Source organism: Saccopteryx leptura, chromosome 3, assembly GCF_036850995.1.
Source record: "Saccopteryx leptura isolate mSacLep1 chromosome 3, mSacLep1_pri_phased_curated, whole genome shotgun sequence".
NCBI lineage: Eukaryota > Metazoa > Chordata > Mammalia > Chiroptera > Emballonuridae > Saccopteryx > Saccopteryx leptura.
Window position 1 is genome coordinate 83863071 of NC_089505.1, and position 25714 is coordinate 83888784.

Here is a 25714-nt window from a genome sequence, read left to right on the forward strand (position 1 = left end):
ACAGACCCCATCACTGGGGTAAGGTGTGGCAGCCACCAAGGGAGAGGTGGCCAGAAGCTAAGTGCCCTGCTGGTCTGGGCCTGGACAACCTTTGCTCAGCACCCCCCCGCACGCGCACACACAAACGTGCAGTCAGCACACCTGGGCGGGCAGGGTCACCCTTCAGATTCACACTTGGTGCCTGTGGCCTGCACATGCATATGCAGTCCTGTGCATTGCCCACACCCCATGTGCTGCCCGTGCCTGCCCCCACAGGATAAGGCTTCCAAGCCCCTCTCTGCTCCCCAGACACACACAGCACATGGCACATCGTCCTGCTCACCAAGTTCTGGGGCTTCGAGCACCCCAGGCTGAACGCATCTGTACCCCTGGCTCTGCGGGGGTCTACAGGCTGCTGTCCTGCAAGGCTGAACCAGCCCTGGGCAAGCAGAGGAGTGGTGTCAGGTGGTGGGCAGGACTACGCAGGGACCTGGCTGGACATCAGTTCTTGTCCTCAGGGTAAACAAGTACCTTAGCAGGCACAGGGCCTGTGGGGGCTACAGCTGAAGGATGCTCAGCTGGAGCCTCGCCTCCCCACACCACCCCCAGCTGAGGACTGTGTCCCAAGACCATGTGTTCCTCCATACCTACACTCCCACCCCCCACAGCAAGACAGTGACCAGACGACAGCAGCGAGGGCTAGGGATACTTTATTGCTGTGACCACATGTTTAACAGAGGGCAGTGGGGGTGGGTGACCAGGTAGTGTCCCATGGCCCTGAGAGTCCTCTTGATGCAGTTCCTCTGGGACCCGTTGGTGCCCTCACGTGCCCAGGAGCAGGCCGGAGAAGCTGGAGCCACTCTGGATGGTGAGGGCTGCCCCAGAGCCATTGTCCACGAAGATTGACGCATACTGTCCAGCCTGCAGACCCCCCACAGTGAATATCACCACCCACAGCACCCACATGCCCACAAGGAGCACATGGAGCACTCACCCCAGGTTTGTGGGGCCCCACGGTCCTGAGTGGCCAAATGGCCGATGTTTGTCCACGTGCTGGGCTGGGGAAGCCCCTCTGAGGCTCAGAGGCACAGGACCCCTCCTTCCCTGCCCAGCCCCTTCAGCCTCACCTGCAGCTGAAGCAGCCCCTGAACCAGAACTGTGAAGATCCTGCCACTGCCATCCAGGCCTGAGATGGCCTCCAGTGACCTGGACACAGTGCCCAGGGTGAGAGTCAGTGAAGTCCTGTGTGGGGACAGCCCCTCTATTCTCCATGGGCAGGGCAGTCCACACCAGGCACCTACACCCAGCTCCCTATAATCCCCCAGTGTCAAGGGAGGCCCCCAGGAGAGCCCGCTCACGTGTGGCGATGGCACAGGGACTCGATGCAGATGAGCACCCGCACTGTGTCCCGGGCCCGGGTTCTGCCCTGCATCCCCCTGCGGTCTGCGGAGACAACCAGCTGCAGTGGCCCTCGGGGAGGACGGAGCAGAGAGGCGGGGGCTGGGGCTGGGGGCTTCGAGGCACACTGTCCAAGACAGGCCCAGGAGTGGCTGCTGGTTGAGGATGTGGGCGTTGGGCCCCGTCCAAGCCCCCCGTGGGAGCCAGGTTTGGAGCAGGAGGCAGCTCTGCCGTGGGACCCAGGCCTGGGACCTGCGATGTCAGGGCCTACCTGGGAGGGCCAGCCCCCACCCCACCCTGGCCCGGCCCCGCTCACCCACATGCAGGCTGGCGGAGAACTGGAAAATGGCGGTCACCGGGGCTGTGAATCGGCCAGACGCCAGGCTTAGGCCTGATCCCCGCAGGAAGGCGCCCTGGGCAGTGGGCTGCAGGGACAGCAGGTAAGTATAGTCTGCAGAACCCAGACACCCAGCCTGGAGGAGGCACCTGAGACCAACAGCCCCTGCCCCGAGTACATCCCAGGTGGACAGAACAGAGTATGACCTGTGCGTCTGCACCTACCTGGGCCTCTGGCCACAGGCTTCAGGCCCCTGGGCAGATAGGCCCCAAGAGCCCCCACAGAGAGGTAACCCTGCTGCCTGGCCACCTTGAACCCCACGCAAAGGCTTGGTGCAAGGTGGGGGTCTGGGCACATGGGACCTAGCCCTGACCATGGTGGCCACTTCCCCAGGAGCCCACTGCATGCATGTGCTGTGGGCCCGCTCACTGTGGGGGACCCCTCAACATCCTGCCCCCAGCAGTGCTCCCAGAGACAACCAGGCTTTGCGGGGTCCCTGCGGGTGTCCCTCTAGCTCACTCACAGCCTGGAAGCCCTGCAGCTCCACCAGCGTCTTCTTGTCCACTATCACGGGACCCTTCAGCCGGCAGTGGAAGGCTTCAGCCACTAGCTGCCCACCCATCTCCTTAGGCAGCAACGAACCCCAAAACCCCGAGAATCGACGCTCAGTGGCCTCTGTGGGACAAGAGCAGGGACAGCAGGTTGAGGCACCCTAGGGCCTGGGGGGCTCTCCTGAGTCTGGGAGGAGTCAGGGCAGAAGCACCTCACCTCTCAGCATCTCCTGAAACTCCTGCAGCAGAGCCTCCTGTGTGACTTCTGCACCGGCGGGCCCAGGGGGGCCCGGCGGCCCTGGGGGTCCTGGGGGGCCAGAGAGGCCTCGCTGGGGAAGGTAGGAGGACTTGAGGATCCCAGCAGGAGCCACCGCCACCCCAACCCTGGGCTCAGACCCCAGGCTCAGACTCCAGGCTCACCGACTTCTTGTCCCGGCCTCTGCACCGTTTCTTCGAGGCCCCATCATCCGGCCGACGGACAAAGTTCAGCCATGTCATGTGGGCATCTGAGAACTCAGGCCCCGAGGCCTCAGGCAGCTAATAGGCCAAGGGGCAGAGCTAGTGTTCTGACCTGGTCCCCACTGGGTCCTCTCTGCTGCCTCAGGGAAGAGTGGGGACCCTCAGGACACAGGCCACCTCGGGCAGTACTTGGGGCAGACACAGAAAGATGGTGCAAAGGCACAGAAGGCCACTCCTGGGGACTCAGACCAGACCTCAGGCAGGGTGATGGCTTAGGGCCTTGCTGGAAGCCAAGCCTGACATCCAGGCTCTGGCTGTGTGTTGGAGTTACCTGTCCCCTCCCACTGCACCCTGTTCCCAAGCAGACAGGCACACCTGTGCCTCCACAGAGGCTTGTCCCAGTGGAGGACAGGAGTAAGTTTTCCAAAGGCCTTTCTGAGAGTCCCAGAGCACCCCACTAAGCCGGGGAGGGGCCAAATGGGACCTGCTCCATGCTGGGCATTAAACATGCAAGCAAGCAGCCTGGAGCTCTGGCTGGCCCTGCTTCTCAAGCTTGAACCCGGGCCCCAGCCACTGGCCAGAGCTCCCTGAGACAGTGCTCTCAACCCTCCAACCACTCTCCTGAGCTCCACACAGGGGATAGAGAAGAAACAGCCCTGCCTGTGTCAGAGAAGGAGATCTGTGCTCAGTAAGAGAGTGTGGCTGCAGAGACGGCCATCTCTGAGGAAGTCTGTGCAGGACTCAGACAGAAAGCCCATAAAAATGGGTAGGAGCAAAGCAAATGCTAGCCTGGCTTGATAGCCACTGCCTAGAAGCCAGCAGAATCTTGACAGCCCCCGGAGAGCTGTCCCAGGCTGGGCAAGCCCAGGGGTCCTGGCCCCAGGTCTAGTCCCAGTCAACCCTCAGCCCAAGGCACAGATAGAGCAGCCTCCTGACCAGGGAAGACTGGGTTCTTTCCCAGTGGACCAGACAGGCCTCTGTCCTGAGGGGTTGGGAGAGGCAGGCAGGGTAGAGAGAACTCCCATCCCTGACCTGGACCCTACCAGGGAAGAGAGAGAAGCCAAGAACATTCATATGTCCCCTGAGTTCTGCCTGTGCCCCTGGCTGTACCTGAGGTACGCAGGCATCGTAAAAGGCCAGGCGGGGGCGGATGGAGGAAGAACAGGGGTCCTGCCATGCAGGGAGGGTCGCCCTGGGGCATGTGTTACATGGCCCGTGGGTACCCCCATGGAGGCCCTGCCCTGGATAGAGGTCCACCTGTCTGTCCCCAGATGGCCCTGTGCACTTGCTAGGTCAGCAACCACTCTTCTCTGGCTGGCAGGGCCCAGGGACGCACTCTCCTCACCTGCCCATCTGGAAAATGGTGCCTCCGGCTCAATGGGGCCGCGTGGGCTGAGAGCAGCCGGGCTGGCCGCCACAAAGACGCCCTTGGGTGGAGGGAGACTGGGATCAAAGGCACAAGGGCTGGCGGGGGGCCTGTCCTGGCAACTGCCGCTCCCCTCCCAATCCTGCGGCCCATGGGGTCAGTTCCAAGACCTCTCAGGAGATCCTCAGCCAACGATGGTGAGACCCAGGGCTGAGGCAGGTGTGGGGGTCTCAGATCTCAGAGGGGACCCGGGGCAGGCTGGGGCCAGAAGAACCCTAAGGACAGGGGCACTCCCAAGCCAGAGGCCATGGGGTGGGAGAGTGCTGGCTACATAACAGAGGTGAGGGTGAGGACCTCCAGGAAGCACAGGTTCAGGCTAGCCTTGGCCTCTCCGATCCTGGCAATGTTGGGGGCCTGTTCTCAACAGAGGGTCTACTGGACAGCCGAGGAGCAGGCTACCCCAAGTGCCTCCCCAACCCCTCCTGAACTAGCATTACACTTAAAGGCAGTAGGTTGCTAGGGCAGGACAGCCTAGGGCTTCAAAGCATTGGGTGCAGCCCTACTAGGAAGCCTCTCCTCTACCCCTACCCTCCCAGACTCATCGCAGGTCAGAGGCTGGCCCCAAATCCCTCTGCAGCAGATCCTGCCCAAAGCCCCACCCCACCAAGATGGGGAGAAAACCTGGACAGCCCGGTGGTCAAAACCTGCAGGTGAGAGCACGGTCAAAGCCCCCTGAAACAAGAGGCGACCACAAGTGTGCTGCAAGCCCGCGCCCACGTGTGCTGGTCTGCGCGTACCTTGGGGGAGCCAAGCAGCCCCTCGCTGTTGGCTACGGTGGCGTTGGGGAGCTCAGTGTGCTGGCCCGGGTGCCGCGGCCTCTTTTGCTCCCGCCAGGCCCCGACGCCCCGGAGGAGCGCGAGCTGCGGCCAGAGGAGGACCACAGCCGCGGCCCAGGCCCAGCGCATGGCGGCAGCCCGCAGCTCCGGACCTCGGTGGCGGCTCAGCGCTGCATGTAGGGGCGCCCGGACGCGTTCATGGCTCAGAGCCCCCACGCGGAGGCGCTGCCCCGGGGAACGCCTGGCCGCCGCCAGTGCATGTCTGTGCGGGACGAGCCAGGCGCGGCGGCACGGCGGGCAACCCGACGGGCAGATGGCCCGAGGGACGCGGCGGATTGCGCTCCTATCCCCGTGGGTTCGGCCAGCACCGGCTTTCCCTCGGGCGCACACTGCCCTCGCTTGCCCGCGCCGCCGCCAAATAAACCCTCCTCTCCGCCCCAAAGCTCCCGGGCTCCAAGGGGGAGGGCTTACAGGGATGATCCGTCAGCGAGCTCCCGGGATGGCTGGGGGCGTGGACGGGGTCGGGCGCCCCCACTGACCACGCGCCTCCGCACTTGTACTAAGAAGCCAGCGTTTGTGGAGGAGCTCTCCTCCTCAGCCTTTCCCACGTGCTTTGGAAAGAGCCCCCACTCCTTCCCAGGAGACGGACTCACCCTGAGAACCGTTAACAAGGATTTGTCCTTCCCCCTATCCAAGCTAGGCTCCTGGCTTTTCATACTCGCCCCTTCAGGATGGTGCCCCAGAAACCCCAGGGTGGAGACACACATCAACCCCCTCCTGTGACCCACCTCCTTCAGGCTTTCCTGGATCCTTCTGGCCCAGCCAGGTTCCCCTGCCCAGGGGTCCTGGAAACACTGAAAGCCTGGCCCAAGCCCTGCCCCTGGAAAAGGAACCATGGAAATGGAGCAGACCCACAAGGTTACCAGCCTTCTTTGGCCTTGACAACCCTGGGTGCTGCTTTTCCACTGTGCCTGGTGTGCCAGCAGGGGAGGGACGGACTGTTTGACCTCAAAGCCGTGACAGGTGGCCCCTCCTCATCTTGGGGCACAGGGCCAGTCCTTACTGCCCTCAGCCAGCTAGGACTCTTGGCTTCCTGAGCCAGCAGGGAAAGGGAGACTAGTCCCCAGGCCAGTCCCCTCAGAGGTCAGTACAAGCGTGAGCCCCAACTGACTGTCCCCTTCAAGAAGAGCCCATTCCCTCCACAGCCATCCTGCCCCAGGAGAGCGAGCATGTCCCTCCAGCTGGACCTGAGCAACAGTGTATGGGGAGTCCCCAGAGAGACTTGGGGTCCTTTACTAACCACCTCTAGACTTCCAGATTTTCAAGCAGGACAGCTGGCGCCAGTTCAAGTCCACAAGCCCTGTGGACTGTCGCTGCATGGGGTCCCAGGTGGAGCTCAAAGCCTGAGCCCAGACCCCAGCTGCCCATTGGGTGGTATAGATCAAGGCTAACGATGTCAGAGCCATAGCTGGTCCCCAAAGGAGCCGCTGCTTATAGTGCAGCCTCAAGGAAGGTGGGGCACACTGGTCCCGGTGGACAGCACATTAGAGCCCTCCAGACCCTCTTTTATTTCTAGACATCTGCCAGGAATGACAGAGGCAGCCAAGCAGAAGACCCTAGCTCAAGCTATACCCATGGTCGGCTACAGGCAGAGCCAGCCCAGAGACAAGCTGGTGGGAAGATGTGAGGTGTGTCCACCCAGGAACACCCATCCTCCCTCCTGGCTCAGGCAGAGGTGGTCACATCAAGGACAACAGTGCCGGTTCTGGTGACCTTGAGCTCACTTGAAGCCTCAGCTCCCTCATGTGTCCAGATCCAGGCACCTGGGTCTTGAGGGCCACATGGCAGAATATTCCCTTCTCACCCCACCCAGCTAGACCCCTAGATATGACCTCCACCCTGTACCGGGTTAGGAAAGGTGGCCCAGGAGACTGCCAAGCTGCCAGACCTCTCTTCAGAAGCCGGGCACCTGCTTTTCACCTGGGTCCTGGTGGCCCAGTCATCCAAAGCCGGAGCATATACCAGTGAGTGTGGCTGGCAGTGTTTTTGACAGGCTGCTGTGCCAGCCCCTAGCAGCCCCATGGCTGATGGCTCTGCCACTGGACAGGGAGCCATACAGCAGAGATAAGAGAGGCTGGGTCACAAACAGTTCTGACCCGACCCGAAACTCTGGGCTCAGCTCTCAGCTCCAGGAACCTTCACAAGCAGGAAGCAGGAAGCAGGAAGCAGTGCTCTGGTCTACCAGTCTGTGTGCATGGGCTAGGCCATGCTCTGCAGTGGGGACACTGCATCCTCAGCTCAGGGCTGGGAGTGGCTTGTGTGACTGGAAACTGCCTCCTGGCTTTCCAGTGCCCCTCCCCCACATCCTGTGGCTCCTTCCAGGGACCAGCTCTGGACCAGACACCTGGTAAAGGACCAGACCCTGCGGAGTCATCAAGCCTTCCTGCTAGTTACCAGCTGCCCCAGAGGGGAGACTCGGACCAGTGCTGGTGTCCTCACCCAGCCAGCTCACAGCCCAGTCCTGGCCACCCTGACCCCCTGGGGGAGGACAGGACCACGGAACTTGTCATAGCTCCCACCGCAGGCCACCCATCAGGTCCTCTGAGCAGGAGTAACTCCAGCCTCTCAGACTGAGACCTCTCAGTGTGAAAGCCTTAACTTTGGGGAAGAGACGCAGGAAGTACTCTTCTCCAGGGGCACTCTCCACACCAAAGCTGGCTTTGCAGGTATCCGTGAAACAGGATTTTGTTGGGTTCTGCTCCCTGATGTAGGCAGATTTCACAACATAGCCTGCACGATGAAGGGTTCAGCTATACGGACTGGCAGGACACACATGCCCAAGGGGTGGTCTAAGGACATACAACTGTCCTGCACTTGTGGGTCATATAGCTGACTCTGGGGACACCAATGAAGGCTCTGCACAATGACATCCTACCTCCACCACTGAGATCTCACACACAGAAAGGATGTAATTCTACTGCTAGACATTCTGCCCCTGTGAGCCGCAGGAAACATGAGTGTGTGGAGCACTGACCACTCCCCAGACATGCCTGCCAGCTGGCTGAGGACAGAGGGAAAGGCCCAGCAGCATGGCATTGCCACCAGGGTCCACTGTCGGCCCCAGGGCACTGCCTCTGCTGCGGCCCCTCAGGCCAAGCCTGCAGCCCTCCCACAGGCCACTCGACGCACTTCCGCCAACAGATTCCAACAGCACAAAATTTAGGAACAAAGATGTAATGAAAGACTTTTTTCACAAGAGTGGATTAAACACATACAAGTGGTATAGGGCAGTTTTAAATAAATCGATCAAAAAACAAAGTCAAAGATGTAAAAACGCATGGCTGCAATTTCCGTGTTCCTGCTGGCCTCTGCAGCGAGGTCACAGCGTGTCATCCAGTAGCTCCCAGGTGAAATCAGTAAACACAGACGGAGAACAGGAGGATGTCCAGGGGCCATGGGCTCTGCCCCTGAACTTGGCTGTGTCCTTCCAGGGCGGCCTTTCCCTTCTGTGATGCCCAGTGCCCTGTGTGGCCTTCTAGGAAGGGCCAGTACCTGATGTGGATCCACTATGAAGAGGGACGAGAGCCTACCTTTCAGGTCAACAACCCAAGGTTTGGACCAAGAGTGAGGTAAGTTCCAAAGTGCACAGAGCCTGCCTGCTGGGTGGGGACCCTCTGGGGCTGTAGGGGTCTCCAGGCACAGGAAGGGGCGCCTGGGCCACCCAAACCCAAGAAATTCATAGCTTCTGGGGGCACCAGAAGCGTAGAGGCCGAGGTCCAGCAAGACGCGGCAGCTCTGCCTCTCCACTCCCAGCCATCTCTTTAAGTAAAGGGTGACACCTTGTGGTCACAGTGAGCAGACTCTTAACTTTAGCCGAAGAGCAGGCTTTCCAGGGAAGTAACTGCTTCCCTCGAAAGTGAAGACAAAGCCCCTTCTCCTGGAACCGGTCCAAGCCTGTGGCAGCCCTGGGCCCCCCACTAGGCCCCCACCCATGTGGCCAACCGCAGTGTGGGACCAGCCGCTGCCTGGAGGGTCAGAGCTCCACTGGACTAAGAACACACGCAGAGTATTTGATAGGCATCGAGTTTTATATTTTTAAGTGACCAAATCTATAAAATGAAAAACAGTTTTACTAAAACAGGTCCAAAAGACAATACAGGAGATAAGCTATAAAACCAAAGCGTGAGGCCCCTCCTTCCAACCCCAGAGCTCCACAGCCCAAGACCCAGGGTGAGAACAGGGCTGGGAACTCGTGTCTGTATGCTCCAAATCCAAACCACACGCTTTGGTTTTTGTTTTCCTCTTAATGGTTTTTAAAAAGCTAACCCCAGGAGTCAGGCGGGTCCACCCTGTGCTTGACGACATGTCCAGCCAGCGTAAGCGTGGGCCCAGTGTCCCTTGTTTTCAACCACCTCGGTGGCTGTGGCGTGTGGCTCACTCCTGCGCTATGCTTCTCAGCACGTACTTGACTGTGTAGGCAAAGGCTGCAAATCCAACTATAACAAACAAGTTCGCCAGGGCGCCGCCCAGGAGTCCGTGGTGCCGGTTGGCCTGCTGGAGCCCTGCAAGGTGTGGCCCAGCGCCCGGCGCACGCCCATTGAGGAGCTGAAGCCCGTTCTGGCCGTGGTGCGTGTCCCCATCTGGGACCACGTCTGGTAGGGGGAGTGCCTGGGGTCTGTTACTGAGCTCCTCTTGTGCTTTCTGTTTCTGTTTAATTTCCTAAGAGAAAAACAGAGACAGAGGTGGGTCTGAACAAACCCGCTCCCTGAGACCAGGAAGGGTCCTGTGATACCCACAAAGACCCTGAGCTGTCAGTGGTCACTGCCATTTCACAGATATAAGGGCCAAGTGACTTGCCAAATCACCAATTGTTATCTAGTGGGCCCCGGACTGAGCCAGATATGAATGACACAATCACTATGACCTTGAATTGCACACAGCGCAGCCTACCCCGCTCATGGCCACCAGAACCAGGGAGCATCCAATCCACCACAGTAGGGCCCTCCCCCACTCCTCGCCCACCCAGGACCTTGGCAGCCCATGTTCAGCTGGCCAGCTCCACGTCCTTGGTGAGGACAGACCCAGTCCCTACGCCCCCTGACCTTTCCCAGATCTGACAACCCCATCTCCACAGTACCCGGGAACCTTAGGGGGATAGGTCTGCTGCACCTGCACCTAAAGCGATATGGTGACAAGTGCTCTTTCATGCTCTGTCTACAGCACAGGACACACAGAAGCACACGTGCTCTGGAAAGAACTGAACCTCAGTGTTTCTGACCGAAGGAAGCAAAGCAGAGGCCAGCTTTCACTCTTACCTCCACGACTTCAGGAAACAGTTCACAGAAGACTTTGTCTTTTAAATTAAACACTAAACTCTGCGCTGCCAGTTGTCTTTTCTAGGAATAAAGAAAAGGGAAATGTCAGCCCAAAGGCTAACTTCAATTCTTCAAAGTTCTAAAAGCAGATGATTTTAAACAGCCAAGGGCTGCTATCTTCATGTTGCTGGACACACTCAGCAAGCTTGCTCTCCACAGCAAGCTAATTCACAGTCATAAAGGCTTAGCTATGTCTCCATTATCATCAATTAACGATGATAAACTTGCTTCTCACTTAAACAACAGAACCAGCCAAAAGATGGAGTAGCGTCGGGTGCGCAGGCAACACCATCAGTTCTGTGGAGCTGCCCAGGAAGCTCGGCTAAGAACGAGGGACCCCAGGGCCAGTCTCCATGATGCCTGGGGAGCAGGGACACAGGCAGGAGTCCCCAACACACCAACCTGCTCTCTACCCCTCACCGTGAAGTCCGATGTCTCTATGCTGCCCAGGGTGGGGCCTTTCTCCACCATGAAGCTCAGGAGTCCAGTCAAGATGGTGGAGACAGACCAGGCCGGGTTCCACGTGTCTGGGTGGAAATCCGTGATGGAAAGACACAGTCTGCAAAAAAGGGACCCACTCAATAGAGCACACGCTCGCCAGGACCACAGTCATGATCCAGGTGCAGGGCGGAAATGCCTTACCTTGTATTGCACTTAAATCTTCCATTGGGGGTTATCATATAAATACTAGGAGGTTTAAAGGGAAATTCTCTGGGAAAAATTAGTTTTCCATGGTAATAGCCACCTGTAACAAAACAGAGAAAGAGCCCTGTCACGGTCCACAAAGCCACTCTAGGCCTTACCCCTGCACCCACTCCATCCCGGCTCACAGGCCCAACCTCGTGCCCACCTGCCAACTGTCCCTGAACACACTGCGAGATCAGCTCCAAGGCTCCCACATGCCCCACACCTAGCACAGAGCCTCAGATGAGCACACATGTGCTCTCCTCACCGCCCCCTCATTCACACACAGGTGCACTGGCTGAGGTCACCCTACCCTAGGTCCTCTCTGACACATGACCTGTTCCTCCTCCATCAAACCATACCCAGCAGCAGGCAAACCTGCCACTTCTCCCACCTTAAAAAACAAAACAAATCTCCGACCTCCACCCTGTAAGATTTCTGCCACCTGTGCCCCTCTTCTGTACAATCCCTGGGAGCACATCCAGGGCTGCTATCTCTCCAGTTCACCTTCCATCATGGCCCTCCAGACTTCACCTCAAGGTCACCAGACATCCCCACTGGGGGGTGACCACATTTCTGGCTTCACGACCACTCCTGACCCTGCCTCCTTGGGCCCCACCGGGCTTGGCCCGCCCCTCCTGTGCTCACCACCCCCAGGTGCGGGCTGCCCAGCTCCTGTGGTGCTCTCGCTCCAGAATCACACTCCTGGGGTCTCACCTGGACTCATGTGACAGGGAGGGATGGTGATGACTCTCTAACTGGCATCTCCACCTGGACCTCTGGAGCCCTCTCCAAACTCCAGACCCATGTCCCAATCTGACTGTCCAGGCCAACAGTGCCCCAGAAAGGTCCAAGACATATTCCTGCTACTTCCCCCATACAGCAACTCCATCCTCTCTGTTGTTCAGACTAAAATCTGTGATCCCCATCCCCATCACACCGATTCATCCACAAATCCTACTGGTCCCACCTGCCAATTGATCCAGAGCCCTTCTCGCCAGCCTCACCGCCCCGACCCCTGCCGGTCAGCTCAAGGTCGCACCTGCCCATCCTCAACCAAGACCTCACAAGCTTGCTCCTGGGCAGCCCCCAGGAGTGTTGGAAGTGCAGAGCCTCAAGCCCACCCAGACCAGTGCTATATCTAAGTGTGCATGCATGTGCATGTGTGCATGTGCACATGCAGTGAGGCTTGAGGAGCGCTGCCCTGTCCTCACCAGGTGTGTTCCCATCTCAAGGACTGGCACACGCAGTTCCAAATGGGCACAGGGCTCTGCCCCAAGGCCACTCTTGGGTACAGCCTGCTACCACCCTATATGGCTGAATGCCCCAGCTGCCTCCCACAACTGCTGCCCCTTCCACTCCAAGGATCAGCTATGGGGCCAGCTCCACAGGCAGACAAGCCCCAGTGCAAGATGAGTGCTCAATGTGGCACTCAGAGCACCCACACACACCCTCATCCACACTCACTCAGAGCACCCTCACCCACACTCAGAGTACACTCACTCACACTGAGACAAACCCGACACACACTCAGGTAGTGTCCCCAAAAGGAAGGACAACAGCCTGTACACACGGGAACCCTGTCTGGCTCAGTGCTAACCAGGAAGTGACCCGAATGAACAGCAAGTATCGTGCCACTGTGAGCGCCGTGGAGGGCAGTGTGGGGGGCAGCCCCGCCTCACTGAGGAGCACCGCGCTCCTCCTCCCACCACCCACCTGAGAAATAAAGGCAGCCCAGGGCATAAGAACCACTACGGGCCAAAGCCAGCGAACACCCACTTGTCCTCAGAGGTCAGGGCTCCAGGCCCAGCTCCGGGGCTGTCCAGTCCGTGGAGGAGCAGACTGCAGGCTGCACAGCTCAGGGAGAAGACAGCACACTGTGAGCCACACACATTAAACCCGGAACCTATAAAGATGTGCACCCCACATCTCAGAGAGGGAACTCTGGGAGAACCTATGCTTGAAGGGAGCCTCGGGGGTGTCCCTGAGGATGGCAAGAGGCAAGGCAGGGGCACCCGGAGAGCGATCCCCTCCATCCCAGCAGCCTGCACCCCAAGAGGGCGCAAGTGTGCAGGGGGACTGAGCCTGGGGAAGGGAGACCCCTGTGGGCAGCACGGCGCCTCCTCTCCACTGGACTGTCTTCGTAACTCGGTCAGCAATACATGTGGGCCACTGCAGTGCAAGCTGTCCTGCACCCCCACCCTGTCCTGTCCCCATCCTCTCCTTCCAGACACAAGTCATCAGGCAGAGGGACTCTTCCCACTTTATTCTTTTTAAAAATGTGAGCTATTCTAGGCCCTTTGCCTTCCCATGTAAATTTCAGAGTAAGAACTTTAGAATAAGCTTCTGCGTGTCTATGAAAAAGCTTGCCAGGATCTGAAGGGATTGGGTGAAGTCTGTAGATCAGCCTCGGAGGACCCTGTGGCAGCGCTGGGTGATGGGAAGCAGCTGTGAACTGTAGGGACTGGTTGTGCCCAGAGAGAGCTGGACAATGTGAGTGTGAACAGCAATGGGCATGGATGTGAGAGAGAAGCAGGGAGACCAGGAAGGGTGGGTGAGAACACCCAGGAGCCAGAGGAGGAGCAAGGAGGATAGTCATACTCTTAGGGCCCAGACAGCTGTCCCTACCACACCCACCACCACCCCCACACACACACACACGAGGGGGGGGGACAGACGACAACAGAGCAGCTCAGACTGGTCCCTTGAAGACCTTGCCGGGAGCAGTCAGCAGAGGGCAGCCCTGAGCTGAGCTGAGCTGAGCCGAGGGGGACTGGCAGCTTGTTCCATCCAAGTTTGTTAAAAAACACATACGCATTTACAAGCACCTTAATACGGCCTGTGCACTGACCTGAGGCCCATCTTTGCTGTATATCTAGGAACTCCACCTGGACAAGGCTGTCATCAAGCCCACACCCAGCTGCTGGATGCTGTCACAATCCCCAACGTCATCTTCTAGCAACACTCCCACCCTACAGATCTGCTTCTGTACACGCATTTCCTGGGGCAGATCCTCCCAGAACCAGGGCCCTGGGCCACAGAAGCATTATGTGAAACTAGTGATATATGTGCCAAACCACCTTGAGACAGCTGGGCCTCCTCAGCTGCCCACAGCTTTGACACCAGGAGTGGCTCTCACACTTTCTTCTCTGCTACATAACTACTCTCTAGTGAACTCCTACGCAAACCCTCACATGTTGCTCCAGTCACTGCAGGACAGGAACCAGCAGCTAGAAAGCTGAAGGCACTGCCCACCAGGGCATAGCTGTGCCCTGGGCTTGTTCGGCCACAGCTCAGGTCTCCACCAAGGCTAGTGCACAGAGACCTCCTGACTGACAGCTGTAAGGTCTACTTTGTAAACAACACCAGGACCCTAGGTGGCATCAGCAGAGCAGCATGAGCACCAGTTAGGAGAGCAGAGGTGCTCAGTTGACGCAGGGCAGGTCCCGCAGCCTCCCTAAGCCTCAGTGCCCTGTCCATACAAGGTGCCCACCACTGAGGCCCCAGGACTCGCCCAGAGAGAACAGTCACAGACCTGTCTTCTTCTTGACAACACCCACCCTTCACTAGGAGAACCTGGAACACTAGGAGAACCTGGCGTGTTTTATTATTCACTGAGCTCTGACCTCAGACACACTGGAGACGCGGCGTGACTACAGTACTTACAGATAGTCACTGAAACCCACGAGCAAAACCAAACTCTGAGCAAACACCTCCAGGACGGAGAAATACTAGGATGAATTCCAAAGGAGTCCAACATGGAAAGACTGTTATTTACAAGTACAGGGCATTTACCAGTCAAGATCTACTCAGAGTACACCACTACCTCTTGTTCTAATTCAGGGCAATGACTTACCTTCATAAGGAGTCATCTCAGGGCCTCGGACCACATAGTGCCTGAGGGAGAGAGAAAAGTTAGCTGGCTTTCGGGATGGCACACTCCCCAAATCTGAGTCACGCCAAGGCCAGGGGTTTGCCGGGCCACCAAAACCAGACACTCACAAACAGTTCATGACACTGAAGGTCAAGGCCCAACCAGCAAGGCCATTCACAGCCCTTCAGGCTCTCTGGCAGCCAACGTTTTAGTCGCTTTTTAACAGATGTTGTATCTTCTAACTTTTCCACAAAGTACTTTGTCTCCACAATACAATATAAAAGCTAATCCTAACCATGAACATCAACTGTAAATTTTTAAAAACTTAATTTCACACCATTCTTGAGAACTTGAAATTCTGTATTTTTCTGTGTGCCCAAGTATCATGCAGAAGATGAAACAAGGGGCAGCTGGTGAGCAGAGATGACTGTGTCCCCCAGACTCCACCTGAGTGGCTGTCCTCAGGCAGGAGCAATGGGGACAGCCATGACGGTCACCACAGTCCACACACGGAGCCCGAGGGGTGCGTGTACCCCCACTCCCCACATCGATAACACAGGCTTCAGCTCTATGTCAAGAGGTGTTTGGACTTTCAGGTTTTCAAACACAACAAAAAAGCACAAAGGAGAAAGCTGAAGGAAGTTAAGCAGAAATGTCAGACCAGACACAGCTGCACACCCACACTGTGCCTCCCAACCCCAGGGCATACATGGCAGGCTGTGGTAGCACCACCCATCCATCAGACACCTGCTATCTGCTGGCTGATACGTTTTATTTAAAAAACAAAAACAAAAAACGCTTGACCAGGCGGTGGCGCAGAGGATAGAGCGTCGAACTGGGATACAGAGGACCCAGGTTCGAGACCCCGAGGTCGCCAGCTTGAGCACGGGCTCATCTGGTTTGAGCAAAGCTCACCAGCTTGGACCCAAGGTCACTGGCTCAAGCAAGGGGTTACTCAGTCTGCTGAAGGCCCGCGGTCAAGGCACATATGAGAAAGTAATCAATGAATAACTAAGGTGTCGCAACGAAAAACTGATGATTGATGCTTCTCATCTCTCTCCGTTCCTGTCTGTCCCTATCTATTCCTCTCTCTGACTCTCTCTCTGTCTCTGTAAAAAATAAATAAATAATTAAAAAAAAAAAAAAAGCTGTGCGTCTACATCAGCCGACCAGGACCAGCCTTCAGAGCACATAACACACCCAGGAACATGGCCTTAATTGGTCACTGCTCCAGTTCCCGTGCCAACCTGGGCATACCAGGGAAGGAGGTACATGGGGTGGGGGGTAGGGGAGGCTGAGAGTGAGGCCAGGCAGCACAGGGCTCAGAGGACAGGCCTCCGGAAGAGGGCTTCCCCGCTCTCTGCAGAGGGCCGACAAAGTGGTCCTCGCCACGTCTGGGTTGGATGTGCTGACAGGAAGCCTGCTTTCCTGTGGGGAGCCTAGAATTCTGCTGGATGCCAGGCAGAGGTACCTATGAGAGCCTCCGCCATTGGAATGGCTGGGCACTGGGCCTCTAACAGGCTTCCTGAGTGAAAAGCACCTCACACACGCTGTCCCTGTGGGACAGGAAGTGGTGCCTGGTCTCCCATGGGCTCTACCCCCTGCGCCTTTCCCCTTTGCTGAGTGTTGTGTCTTTTTTCCTTTTTAGATTTTTTATTTATTCATTTTTAGAGAAAGAGGAGAGAAAGAAAGAGAGAAGTGGGGAGGAACAGGGAGCATTAACTCCCATATGTGCCTTGACCAGGCAAGCCCAGGTTTTGAACCGGCAACCTCAGCATTCCAGGTTGACGCTTTATCCACTGGGCCACCACAGGTCAGGCGAGTGTTGTGTCTTTTGACTGTAATAAACCTTGGCAGTGAGTCTTCCTAGCAAATGACTGAATCTGGGGGCCTTGACACCATGTAGGGAGGGGTCTCTGTGCCTGTGGTGAAACCAGCCCCTCTATCTGCCAACGATGGACTTTATCACTTGAGGTAGGGTGAGCTCTGCTGTGACACTGTGACACTGTGATCCCATTCAGACACTGGGGCCCGCATCGCCCTGCGAGCACTCCAACCCACCTGGCTAGAGCTGGCCTTGGCCTAGTCCAGGCGTCCCCAAACTGCGGCCCCCTGAGGCCATTTATCCAGCTCCCGCCACACTTCCAGAAGGGGCAACTCTCTCATTGGTGGTCAGTGAGAGGAGCACTGTATGTGGCGGCCCTCAAAACGGTCTGAGGGACAGTGAACTGACCCCCTGTGTAAAAAGTTTGGGGACCCCTGGTAGGCCAAGGAAGGTGGACCTAGAATCCTTGAACACCTGGTCCCATCTGGGAAATACTTCTTAACTCAGTTCAACCTCTTTTTTCTGGATTTAAAAACAGTTTTAAGTACTTTTTAAAATAAAAATGTAAAACACTCTTCAAACAAGAGAAAATGCTTCTTAATATTTTGGCTCTACACCTTATTTCTCACAAAGCCACCAGCAAACCTATTAAGGGCAGCACTTCCACAGAGGCGTGTAGCCTCCTAACCCCACACTTTTAACACAGCAAAGAGCTACGACAGAGTCAATGTCCAAAAGTCACAGAGCCCCTCATATCACCTGCCTGGGCCAGTGACAGGGGCTGCAGCATCTGTTCCCTCTGTCACGCACTCTCCAGAGCAGAACAGGCTACTTCACAGAGCCCAGAGGCAAAGAGCAGAGAAGAATCTAGAAATGCAGCTTCTCCTCCAACAGCTGTGAGGCCTGTATCAAAACCTCCCCTTTGGGCCCCCCAGATCCAGTCCTCTCCCAGGAAGGACCCTCTTCAACCCCAGCGTGCAGGAATCAAGGACAACTGTCCTGGCTGCCATCTACTATGAGCCTGCAAGTTCACAATATCTATCGACACCTCAGACGGGTGCAGGCACCTCTTTCTGAGCTCCATGACGGGAGCACCGAGCCCACCAGCCCAGACCACAGGGAACCTGGGTGAGTCAGTGCGGGTGAACGAGGACGCAGAGCCTTACCATTCAAGAATATTGGAAGGGAGGGGCTCAGCACAGATGTAAGGCACTGGGTCTTTCTTAATTCGAAGGTAGTCCTGTTTCAGTCGCTGGGTGGCTGTGGTTGGAGCTCTCTTATTGCTGTTGCTGCTCATCTATTGAAAGTAAACACTGGAATTCACAAGAGACAAGGACATGGAGCCACCACATCCCTGCTCGGAGCCCCAACAGTCCACACTTGTGCACATCTCATGAACCCAGGGCCTCACTGGCTGTCCTGATTCGCCCACCCACTCAGACACCACAGGCTGTGCAGATTCTTTGTTTTCATCTGCCTGCCATAACCTTCATGTATGCAATGTCAGATGTAAAGATTTTTTTAAAACTTGATCTAATTTCAAACCATTGGTGGAGGTGTCTAAAGCCTGGACCAGACCCCGGGCAATGGCGCACACTGATCCAGCTCTGGGCTCGGTGGCACCATGGCGTCAGGACACACCCACACCAGCCTCCTGTAAAAGCCCACTCCCTGCACGTTCACCACTGTCAAGTGTGTGGGAGCAACAGGGGAACACAGAGCCTCTCTGAGACTGGAGAGAAACATGGGACCCCTGAAAGACTTGTACACAATTGCTAGGCAGAGTGGGAAGGAAAACCTTCCAAGGCAGAAGGCCTAAGAGAAGACTGTGCCCAGAAACAGCACTGGGTCACTGGGTCAGGAGCCAAAGCAGAATGGATTCTGGCTAACAAGTCCAGCCAGGGAGGCCAGGCCAGGTGGCCAAGCAGTGCTCCAGAAGGGTCTTAGGTCCACGACTTAAGGTATATCTGACCTTCTTTTAGAAAGGTCACTTTGGTGGTTCAGTGTAGGATGGATGGGACAGCATGGGACAAACAGGATGATGTGGAACAGACAGGATGGTGCAGGACAGCGATGGTGACAGACCAGGAGTGAAGCAGTGGCCATCATTCATCCCAGACATGGCCTAGGGAACCCTGGGACACTTCAGCTCTGCTCCAGAGGTGGAGGGGATGCCAGTCACCCCACTCTCACAGGCACCAGAGCAGCTCCACCCAACTGCTCTAAACACCGGAGTTTCTCATAATGTAAGATGTTAAGACAAAAACATTGTGCTGCTAAAAATGAAGTGTGAAAGCCAAGGGCCCAGAACATGAGAGAGAGAGGACATGCAGGGTGTGCAGAAGTGGGAGAAGGAGGTGAGTCCAGGCCACAGGGGTGGCAGAGTAGAGGTGGGCAGGGGAGGAGGGGCCACACTCACCCCACTCAGCCCAGTGCTACCGACACTCTGCCACTCAAGTGTGCCCAACTCATCTTCCCGCAGCACTGGACACCGATAGCCAGGCTCACTTTCCACCCTGACTTCCTTATCTGTACAAACCTGAAGTCACTCATCCCCTCGCTGTGCCTGCCCCTTCTCAGCCTCAGGCCATTGCACGTTTGGTTCCCTAGGGACAGCCACAGGACCACTCCTTCCCTCCCTTCAGCTTCAGCTTCAGCTTCTGCATCCCCTGTCAGAGAGGTCTGCGGACTCCTGCCCTGTGCCTATCTGATCGCTCCTCAGAGCACCACCCCCAACCACGACCAACTTAGTGTGCTCACTCCGCACCCCCAGGACCTACAGCCTGGGGCTCAGCCAGGGTACCCACAGGTGCACCATCATGCACCCCTGCTATTGGCTCTGGAGTCCGTCACCCTCAGAATCCTGCTTCCCCTTACCCCCAACCCACTCTAATGCAGGGGGTCGTTAGTTTTCCCATCATGACCCCAGCAGCCTCCCAACTGGCCTCTTGGCTTCTGTCTCTCCCCATTTTAGTCCATCTTGAACACTTAAGTCAGATTAACTTTGTCACCACAGTTCTGATCACAGCCCTTTAAGATCTGCCCAAACAGATAAACGCCAACACCTCCCCTGCTTGCCAGCCCCTCTTGGAAGCAACACCAGACAGTCCACCCAGTTCCCAACTCCCAAGGCTACTGAATGGTCTGAGGTCCAAATCCCCTTCTCATGCTAAAGAACTTGGCTGCTTCCCCACCCAGTCCACTGGCAGAAAACCCACCTACTCCCTTCCCAGTCTAGCTCAAAAGCCAAGTCTCTCAAAAGCCTCCCTGATTTCCCTGCCCTAGCCAGATAGCTCTGTTGGTAGAGCACTGTCCTGAAGCACAGAGGTTGCCAGTTCAATCCCTGGATGGAGCACATACAGGAACAGATCTATGTTCCCGTCTCTCTCTCTCTCTCCCTTCCTCTCTAGCTAAAATCAATATATAAAAAATAAAATTTAAAAAGCCTTCCTTGATTTCCTAGTCAAATGACACCACATTCTGTCCTTCACTAGCCTCCCAGTGGCCCAGCTCCATTAACCCAGGTGCCCAGGAGAGACAACTGGTGTGCCTGAAGCAGGCCCCAGACCAGCCTAGGAAGGCAGGTTCCCCACACAGCACTGCTCCCAAGCTCCTGGCTGGAGACGCCCAATGGGCCAGGTAGCTCACCTTGGGCCAACACCTAATAACAAACACAGCAACAATTCAAAAACAAACCACCACAGGGCTTGTCATTTCTTTTCAATGTTCATGCTGAAGTTAACACTCTACCATCCACAAAACAATTCACCAGACAATTCAAATATGACTGAGATAAGTGGCCAGGCTAGACGCTTAGTAGCAGGTTAATGGGCAGCCACACAAAACAAAATTGATCATATGCCGGTCAGGAACAAACTTCTGGCTCATTCTTGCTTCCAAAGCTGTAATATGTTTACGTTCAACTACTGAGTTCACACAAAGGAAAGGGCTCCCTCCTTTGCCTCACATAGAACAGTGCTCTAGGTGATTTCAGGTGAGGCGGTTTCTCCCAATTTTCCCCATCAGAACAGAATGTATAGCACCTACACAGACCATGACGTGTCTCAGGGCTCCCTTCACACCAAGTCCCCACAGGCAGAACACATAAGGTGTATTAGAATGAAGAAAAAGACGTGGTATGGGTTAAAAAGAGAAAGTACACCCAAAGGCTGAAGGAAAGCAACCAACCCACTTACAGGACCCGAGTCCCTTCAGGCTCATATTGAGACAGAGTGTCTGCCCAGCATCTGTTCACCCAGCTCCTCTTCTCTTGGGACATCTCTCCTGCTCTATGTACGTGTAGCTCAGGTGATGGTGTGGCATGAGACCTTGGCCTGACCGACCAGATGGGCACGTGACACACCCCCGCCCAGAACTTTGAGAGAAGTCTCTCAGATCTCCACCAGGATTGCTTCACAGGCTGGACAGAAGCCCGGGCTGATGGAAGTAGCCCCACCACTCACACACCTGCCCAAGGACAGAGCTGCCACAGAGATAAGCCCTACCAAGGCACTAGATTATTAACTGCAGGTTTTGGGCACTGAGATCCAACTGTGCCTGAAGTTTGCACACTAGGCTTTTCAGTGAAGTGAGACCCTAAAGTTCCTTTCTCTTGAAGCTGGATCCCCTGGCTTCCTCTGCCTGGAATGAACGGAACCCCGCCCCACTGCGAGGTGTACCTCTTACCCACTTTTAGCTCTACTTGAGCTGTTTTGTGCCTGAGCCCCCAGCAATGGTTGGGAAACAGAACTGAATTAAGGTCAGTTACGTGTGGCGTTAATTGAAAAAGAAACTAGAAGTTTACACCTGGCCAGACTCTGAGAGTATAACTCTATTACTGCAGGTAACTAGCAGATAAGGAGAGTGAAGCCCACGCAGACGGGGCTTCCTGTACGTGCTCCATCCAGGGATTGAACCGGCAACCTCTGTGCTTCGGGACAGTGCTCTACCAACACTGTCCAGGCCCCAAATCCCACTCCAGCTGCCAGCGATGGAGTCATGCCGCCTGAATGCCCCCTCAGCTACCACCCCAAGGGGCACAACCCCGGGCACCCTCACTCCTCGGGGACTGGGGAAGCTGTTTAGGGTTCTAACTGTTCAGGTGAAGCAGCAGCAGGCTGAACGGTACCACCTCCATCCACCCCAACGGATTCCCAAGATACATTTACAAACCAAGATCTATGTCAGCTCATCCTGGAGGTGCCCGCAAGTGTGCCACTAACAGGGGCCTTTCCGCAGGAGACCCACCGTGTGGCCGGGCAACCAAATGCCCGAGCTGGCCGCAGGACCACCGCGGCCGGAGCCACGGGCGCCCCGCTGTAACCGACTTCGGGTTCCGCGCACGGGAGCTCCAGGCCGGAGCCCCGCGAGCGACGGATCGGACGGGGACGGGCAGTCCAGTGGCCCCGAGGCCCCGAGTCTCCTGCCCCCGCTCGGGCCGGCACCGGCGGGTGGGACCAGCGGCCGAGTCCCCGGCGCAGGCGCACACTCACCTCTCCCCGTCGCCGCGCGTAGGCCGCCGCCGCGCTCAGGCTCGCCGTGGTCGAGGCCGGAGCAGGGAGCGGAGAGTGGGGCCCGCGCCGGAGAGCCGCACCGCCCCGGGACCGAGCCCACCGCACCGCCGCAGCGCCGCCGCCGCCGCCGCCTCAGCTTCCAAGATGGACGCTCTCGTGGGTCGGGGCCATCCTCGCTTCCGATTCCGGTGCGCGGCTCGCCGGGACGGCCGCTCTAGGCGACCGGGAGGACGTAGCCCGAATCTCGCTGCTGCCTCCGGATCCCCGAAGTAGGGACTTAGCGCATGCGCACTGGCGGGCAGCTCCGCGGGGCGGAGCCCAAGATGGGACAGTCGGCGCGTGCGCACTGGCGGGCAGCTCCGCAGGGCGGGGCCCAAAATGGGGACAGTCGGCGCGTGCGCACTGGCGGGCAGTTCCGCGGGTTGGTACCCTGAACCCCTTGGCTGGTTTGGTCAGGCTGTCATCGCCCTCCCTGACATCCCTCGGAAATATCTCCTTCCGGCGGGAAGCCCTGGAGGCAGTCCTTCTCTGAGACTATACCTCTTCACCCTATACCTCGGGCCAGAGGGTTTCCAACCCAGAGCGGGGCGCGCCCAGATAAAGGGTGACCCCGGCGGTGCTGGTGTGAGCCCAGCCCTGAGTCACTGATACTGATTCTCCCACTAGCCACCTTCCAGAGGATTGGCCCAGTCCGGCTGGGCCCAGTTCTTCTGAGCACTTAATAGAAGAGAGCCAGGCAGCCGAGATCTCCGGCCTATCAGTGACCCAACCGGCTCAGGGCCCCTGAAAGTCAAGTCCTGGGCGCCCCGTGTCTGGTCTCTGCCAGAATCTGTGCCAGGTGGGGTCCGCCGTGGGCAAGCTTGCCCAGCCCCTGCCCATGGGGAGAGCCGTTCTCGTAAAAATAGTTCCACTGTTTCCCGACCGAAGTTTCCACCCAGCCTGTGAATAGGGTTATTATGCATCAGTGGACACGGCATTGAGGCTTGCTTTCCGCTCCCACGGTCCCCTCCCTGGCCCTGGGGGGGGGGCGTAGAGCCTGGCCACCCCATCATGTGAGTGGAGCTGAAGCAAGCAAGTGGGGGGCCAGGGCCAGGACCAGGGTGGGGGTCTGGGAGGAGGGTACTGTTGTTTCCAGACAGCATTTGGATCCCTGAATGCATGGGCCTGGAGCTGGTACTCTCCACCTCACATGTGCCATGGAGGAATGTTTGGAAGGACAGGAGGATGGCAGACAGGTGCAGGTGGGATGGCTGGTATCTGAACCAGGGAAGGGTTGGGTTGCTGGGTAGGCTAGAACATTTCCCACCACACTCCCTCAAGAGGCAGCCCATGATAGGACCATGTCAGGAACTGGAGTGTGCTGCATATTGACTGTGAGGCAGACAGTGGTCATCAGCCTGTACAGATCCAGAGGGGCCATCACTGTACAGGGCCACATGGCTCTGTGCAGCTGGGCTGGGATTCAAACCCTAACTCCTCATCCTCCGCTGCAACCCCGGCTGCCTCTCTGAATAGGTTTACCGACCACACAATTGACGCTGGACGCCAAGCAATAAGAGCCCCAGCCATAACCATTGGCATAGGGTGGGAGGGCAGCCAGGCTCACCAGTTTTGGTGCATCCAGGGCACCTGGGACAGGATCTGTGCGACTGCTTCAGGGCTGGTCCCAGGTCCTACACAGAACCGAGGACTGCGCATCATCCCTCAGTTGACCGCCACAAGTCAGCCATGGGAATCCAGCCTGCTTCCTCTTTCTGCACCTCATTCCTTCTGGGAAGGCTGACTCCACCTGATTGCACCTCCTGCTGCCTCTCACCTTTACTCCTCCTCCTCCTCCTCCTCCTTCTCCTTCTCCTCCTCCTCTTCCTCAGAGCTCACCATCCCCAAGCAGGGCTGGCCCAGCTGTTTTTAGCTTGTGGGAAATTACATAAGGGAGGTCACCCCAAGACACCTGGGGGTTCAAGTACAGTGTGTCTAGTACATGCCCACTCACACATGCAGAGAACAGTGTGGGGCTGGGGCCTCACTTTGTCTCAATGGGAAGGTGACAGAGGGAGGCTCAACTCTGAAGCCGCAGCATCAGCTGCCAACCTGCTCACCACGCACCCAAGTTGCACCGTGAGGGAGAAGGTGCCTTAGATAGGTGTGGCCAGCAAACTGCCAAGACCCCACAACCTCCCCTCACCAAATCCACATATGCTGCCTTCTCAGCAAGACCCAGGCTGCCCAGCTCTCTGGCCATACAGCTGGTGGCCTCAGCAATTGGGATAGAAACGGGCAATTAGGATGGTGGCAGGTGGTAACTAAGATCTTCTCAACCCCAAAGCTGCCCTCTGGAGCAAGAGAGGCTGGGGTTAGGCTTTGGGGGGAACTTCCTGACAGCTAGTACTAAAGATGGCCAAGCTGCAGGAAGAGGACAGGGGCATCTACCCCTGAGCACCTTGAATGAAAGGCCCACCCTCTGTGTCATAAGAGCTTCCAAGAAACCAAAAAGGGTTAGAACCAGGAAAACATGCCTCCACCTATGGCTGCCGCCCCTTCCCAGAGCAAGACCTGAAGGCCTCAGTCACATCTGGCCAGTAAGAACTGTCTGGTCAGAGCACAGAAGAGCCAGCCTGGAGGGGACGAGGAGGAAGTGTGCACACACCCTACCCCTTCCACCCGGAGACACATGGACAGACCCTCAGTCCCACAGAGGCGTGTCACACACTCTACACCCTCAGCCGGCAGGGAGGAGCCTCTGGGAGCCCCCTCTGTGGTGGCCAAAGGCACTGTTTGGCACTGCAGTCAGTGGTTGGGGAGGAGGTCCATAACTTCCGGTTATGGACCATGGCACCAAGGAGGTCCATAACCTCCTGGGGCAGGGACTCCAGAGGGGTCAGCCCCCATGCTCCACCCACAGGAAGTCAATGTGCCTGCAGAGCCCATGGGCTCAGACTCCGTGTTGCATCAGAACCCCACCACCACCACCACCACCACCACAGGCCAACTCTGACCTGCCTCTGAGGGTGAGGATGCCCACAGGGGAGGAAACCGAGCCTGGGGAGGGGCTCATAAAATGTCAAGTACCACTCAGTATCCAGGGCACTCTGGCCTAGAAGGGTTCATCTTGATACCCCTAGGCCCAGGCCTTCTCTAAGGCATTCTCCCCTCCCCAGTGGCCCAGATATAGGTGTGGACCCAGTCATAGACCCTCAGCCCCCAGGACCTTCTGTTGGAATCTTGGCTGTTCTCACGACATTCCCCAAGGAAGAGGTAAGGATGGTTTGTGTCTTCTGACTAGAAAAGCTCTGACTCCAGTCCCACAGTGTTTGGGTAATTGAAGGCAAGCTCTAACCCCTCGCCAGGGCTCCCTCTCCCCCAGGAAGGCCAAGGTTCCTGCCTGCAAGCTGCCTTTAGATGGCCAGAGTTCTCTGAAGCAGGCCTCTGCAGTCCCCCTTTCCAGACAGCTCACTCTGCAACTTCATGATACTGGTTCGAATTACCCAGAGGGTTCAGGGGCTTCCTCTTCTGCCGA

At 57.1% G+C, this 25714-nt stretch overlaps 2 protein-coding genes across 5 annotated transcripts; both read right to left on the minus strand.

Annotated features, from left to right (window-relative positions):
- Positions 1-673: 673 nt before the first annotated feature.
- On the minus strand, positions 674-5797 carry C1QTNF12 (C1q and TNF related 12). 3 transcript variants are annotated; one of them, XM_066371975.1, is made up of 8 exons: positions 4888-5797; positions 2686-2802; positions 2483-2594; positions 2238-2389; positions 1698-1802; positions 1338-1532; positions 1107-1185; positions 674-900 (listed from the first exon to the last, which is right to left on the minus strand). In XM_066371975.1, the coding sequence occupies exons 1-8, from the start codon at positions 5053-5055 to the stop codon at positions 710-712; spliced, it is 1119 nt and encodes a 372-aa protein (XP_066228072.1). In that variant the 5' UTR covers positions 5056-5797; the 3' UTR covers positions 674-709. The 3 variants fall into 3 exon arrangements, with proteins under 3 accessions (XP_066228072.1, XP_066228073.1, XP_066228074.1); XM_066371976.1 differs by having other exon boundaries at positions 1338-1422; positions 4888-5795; XM_066371977.1 differs by having other exon boundaries at positions 1338-1422; positions 1694-1802; positions 4888-5791.
- A 3198-nt stretch (positions 5798-8995) lies between these two features.
- UBE2J2 (ubiquitin conjugating enzyme E2 J2) lies at positions 8996-22460 on the minus strand. Of its 2 annotated transcripts, none has more exons than XM_066374762.1 (7): positions 22177-22460; positions 17851-17981; positions 14842-14882; positions 10944-11046; positions 10722-10860; positions 10242-10322; positions 8996-9645 (listed from the first exon to the last, which is right to left on the minus strand). In XM_066374762.1, exons 2-7 carry the CDS (start codon positions 17979-17981, stop codon positions 9361-9363), a joined length of 780 nt encoding a protein of 259 aa, XP_066230859.1. In that variant the 5' UTR covers positions 22177-22460; the 3' UTR covers positions 8996-9360. The 2 variants fall into 2 exon arrangements, with proteins under 2 accessions (XP_066230859.1, XP_066230860.1); XM_066374763.1 differs by lacking the exon at positions 22177-22460 and adding an exon at positions 21857-22115.
- Positions 22461-25714: the final 3254 nt, after the last annotated feature.

Bases quoted from the DNA above. Each gene is read 5' to 3' on its own strand.
- C1QTNF12 (XM_066371975.1), bottom strand. From the start codon at position 5,055: ATGCGCTGGGCCTGGGCCGCGGCTGTGGTCCTCCTCTGGCCGCAGCTC. The intron at 2,803-4,887 runs GTACGCGCAGAC...TTGGCCTATTAG, and splicing joins GGCTGCTTGGCTCCCCCAAG to CTGCCTGAGGCCTCGGGGCC. The intron at 1,803-2,237 runs GTGAGTGAGCTA...CTGTCCCTGCAG, and splicing joins AGCTGCAGGGCTTCCAGGCT to CCCACTGCCCAGGGCGCCTT.
- UBE2J2 (XM_066374762.1), bottom strand. From the start codon at position 17,981: ATGAGCAGCAACAGCAATAAGAGAGCTCCAACCACAGCCACCCAGCGA. The intron at 14,883-17,850 runs GTAAGGCTCTGC...TCTCTCCCTCAG, and splicing joins CCTTCCAATATTCTTGAATG to GCACTATGTGGTCCGAGGCC. The intron at 11,047-14,841 runs GTAAGTCATTGC...GTTTTGTTACAG, and splicing joins TGAGATGACTCCTTATGAAG to GTGGCTATTACCATGGAAAA.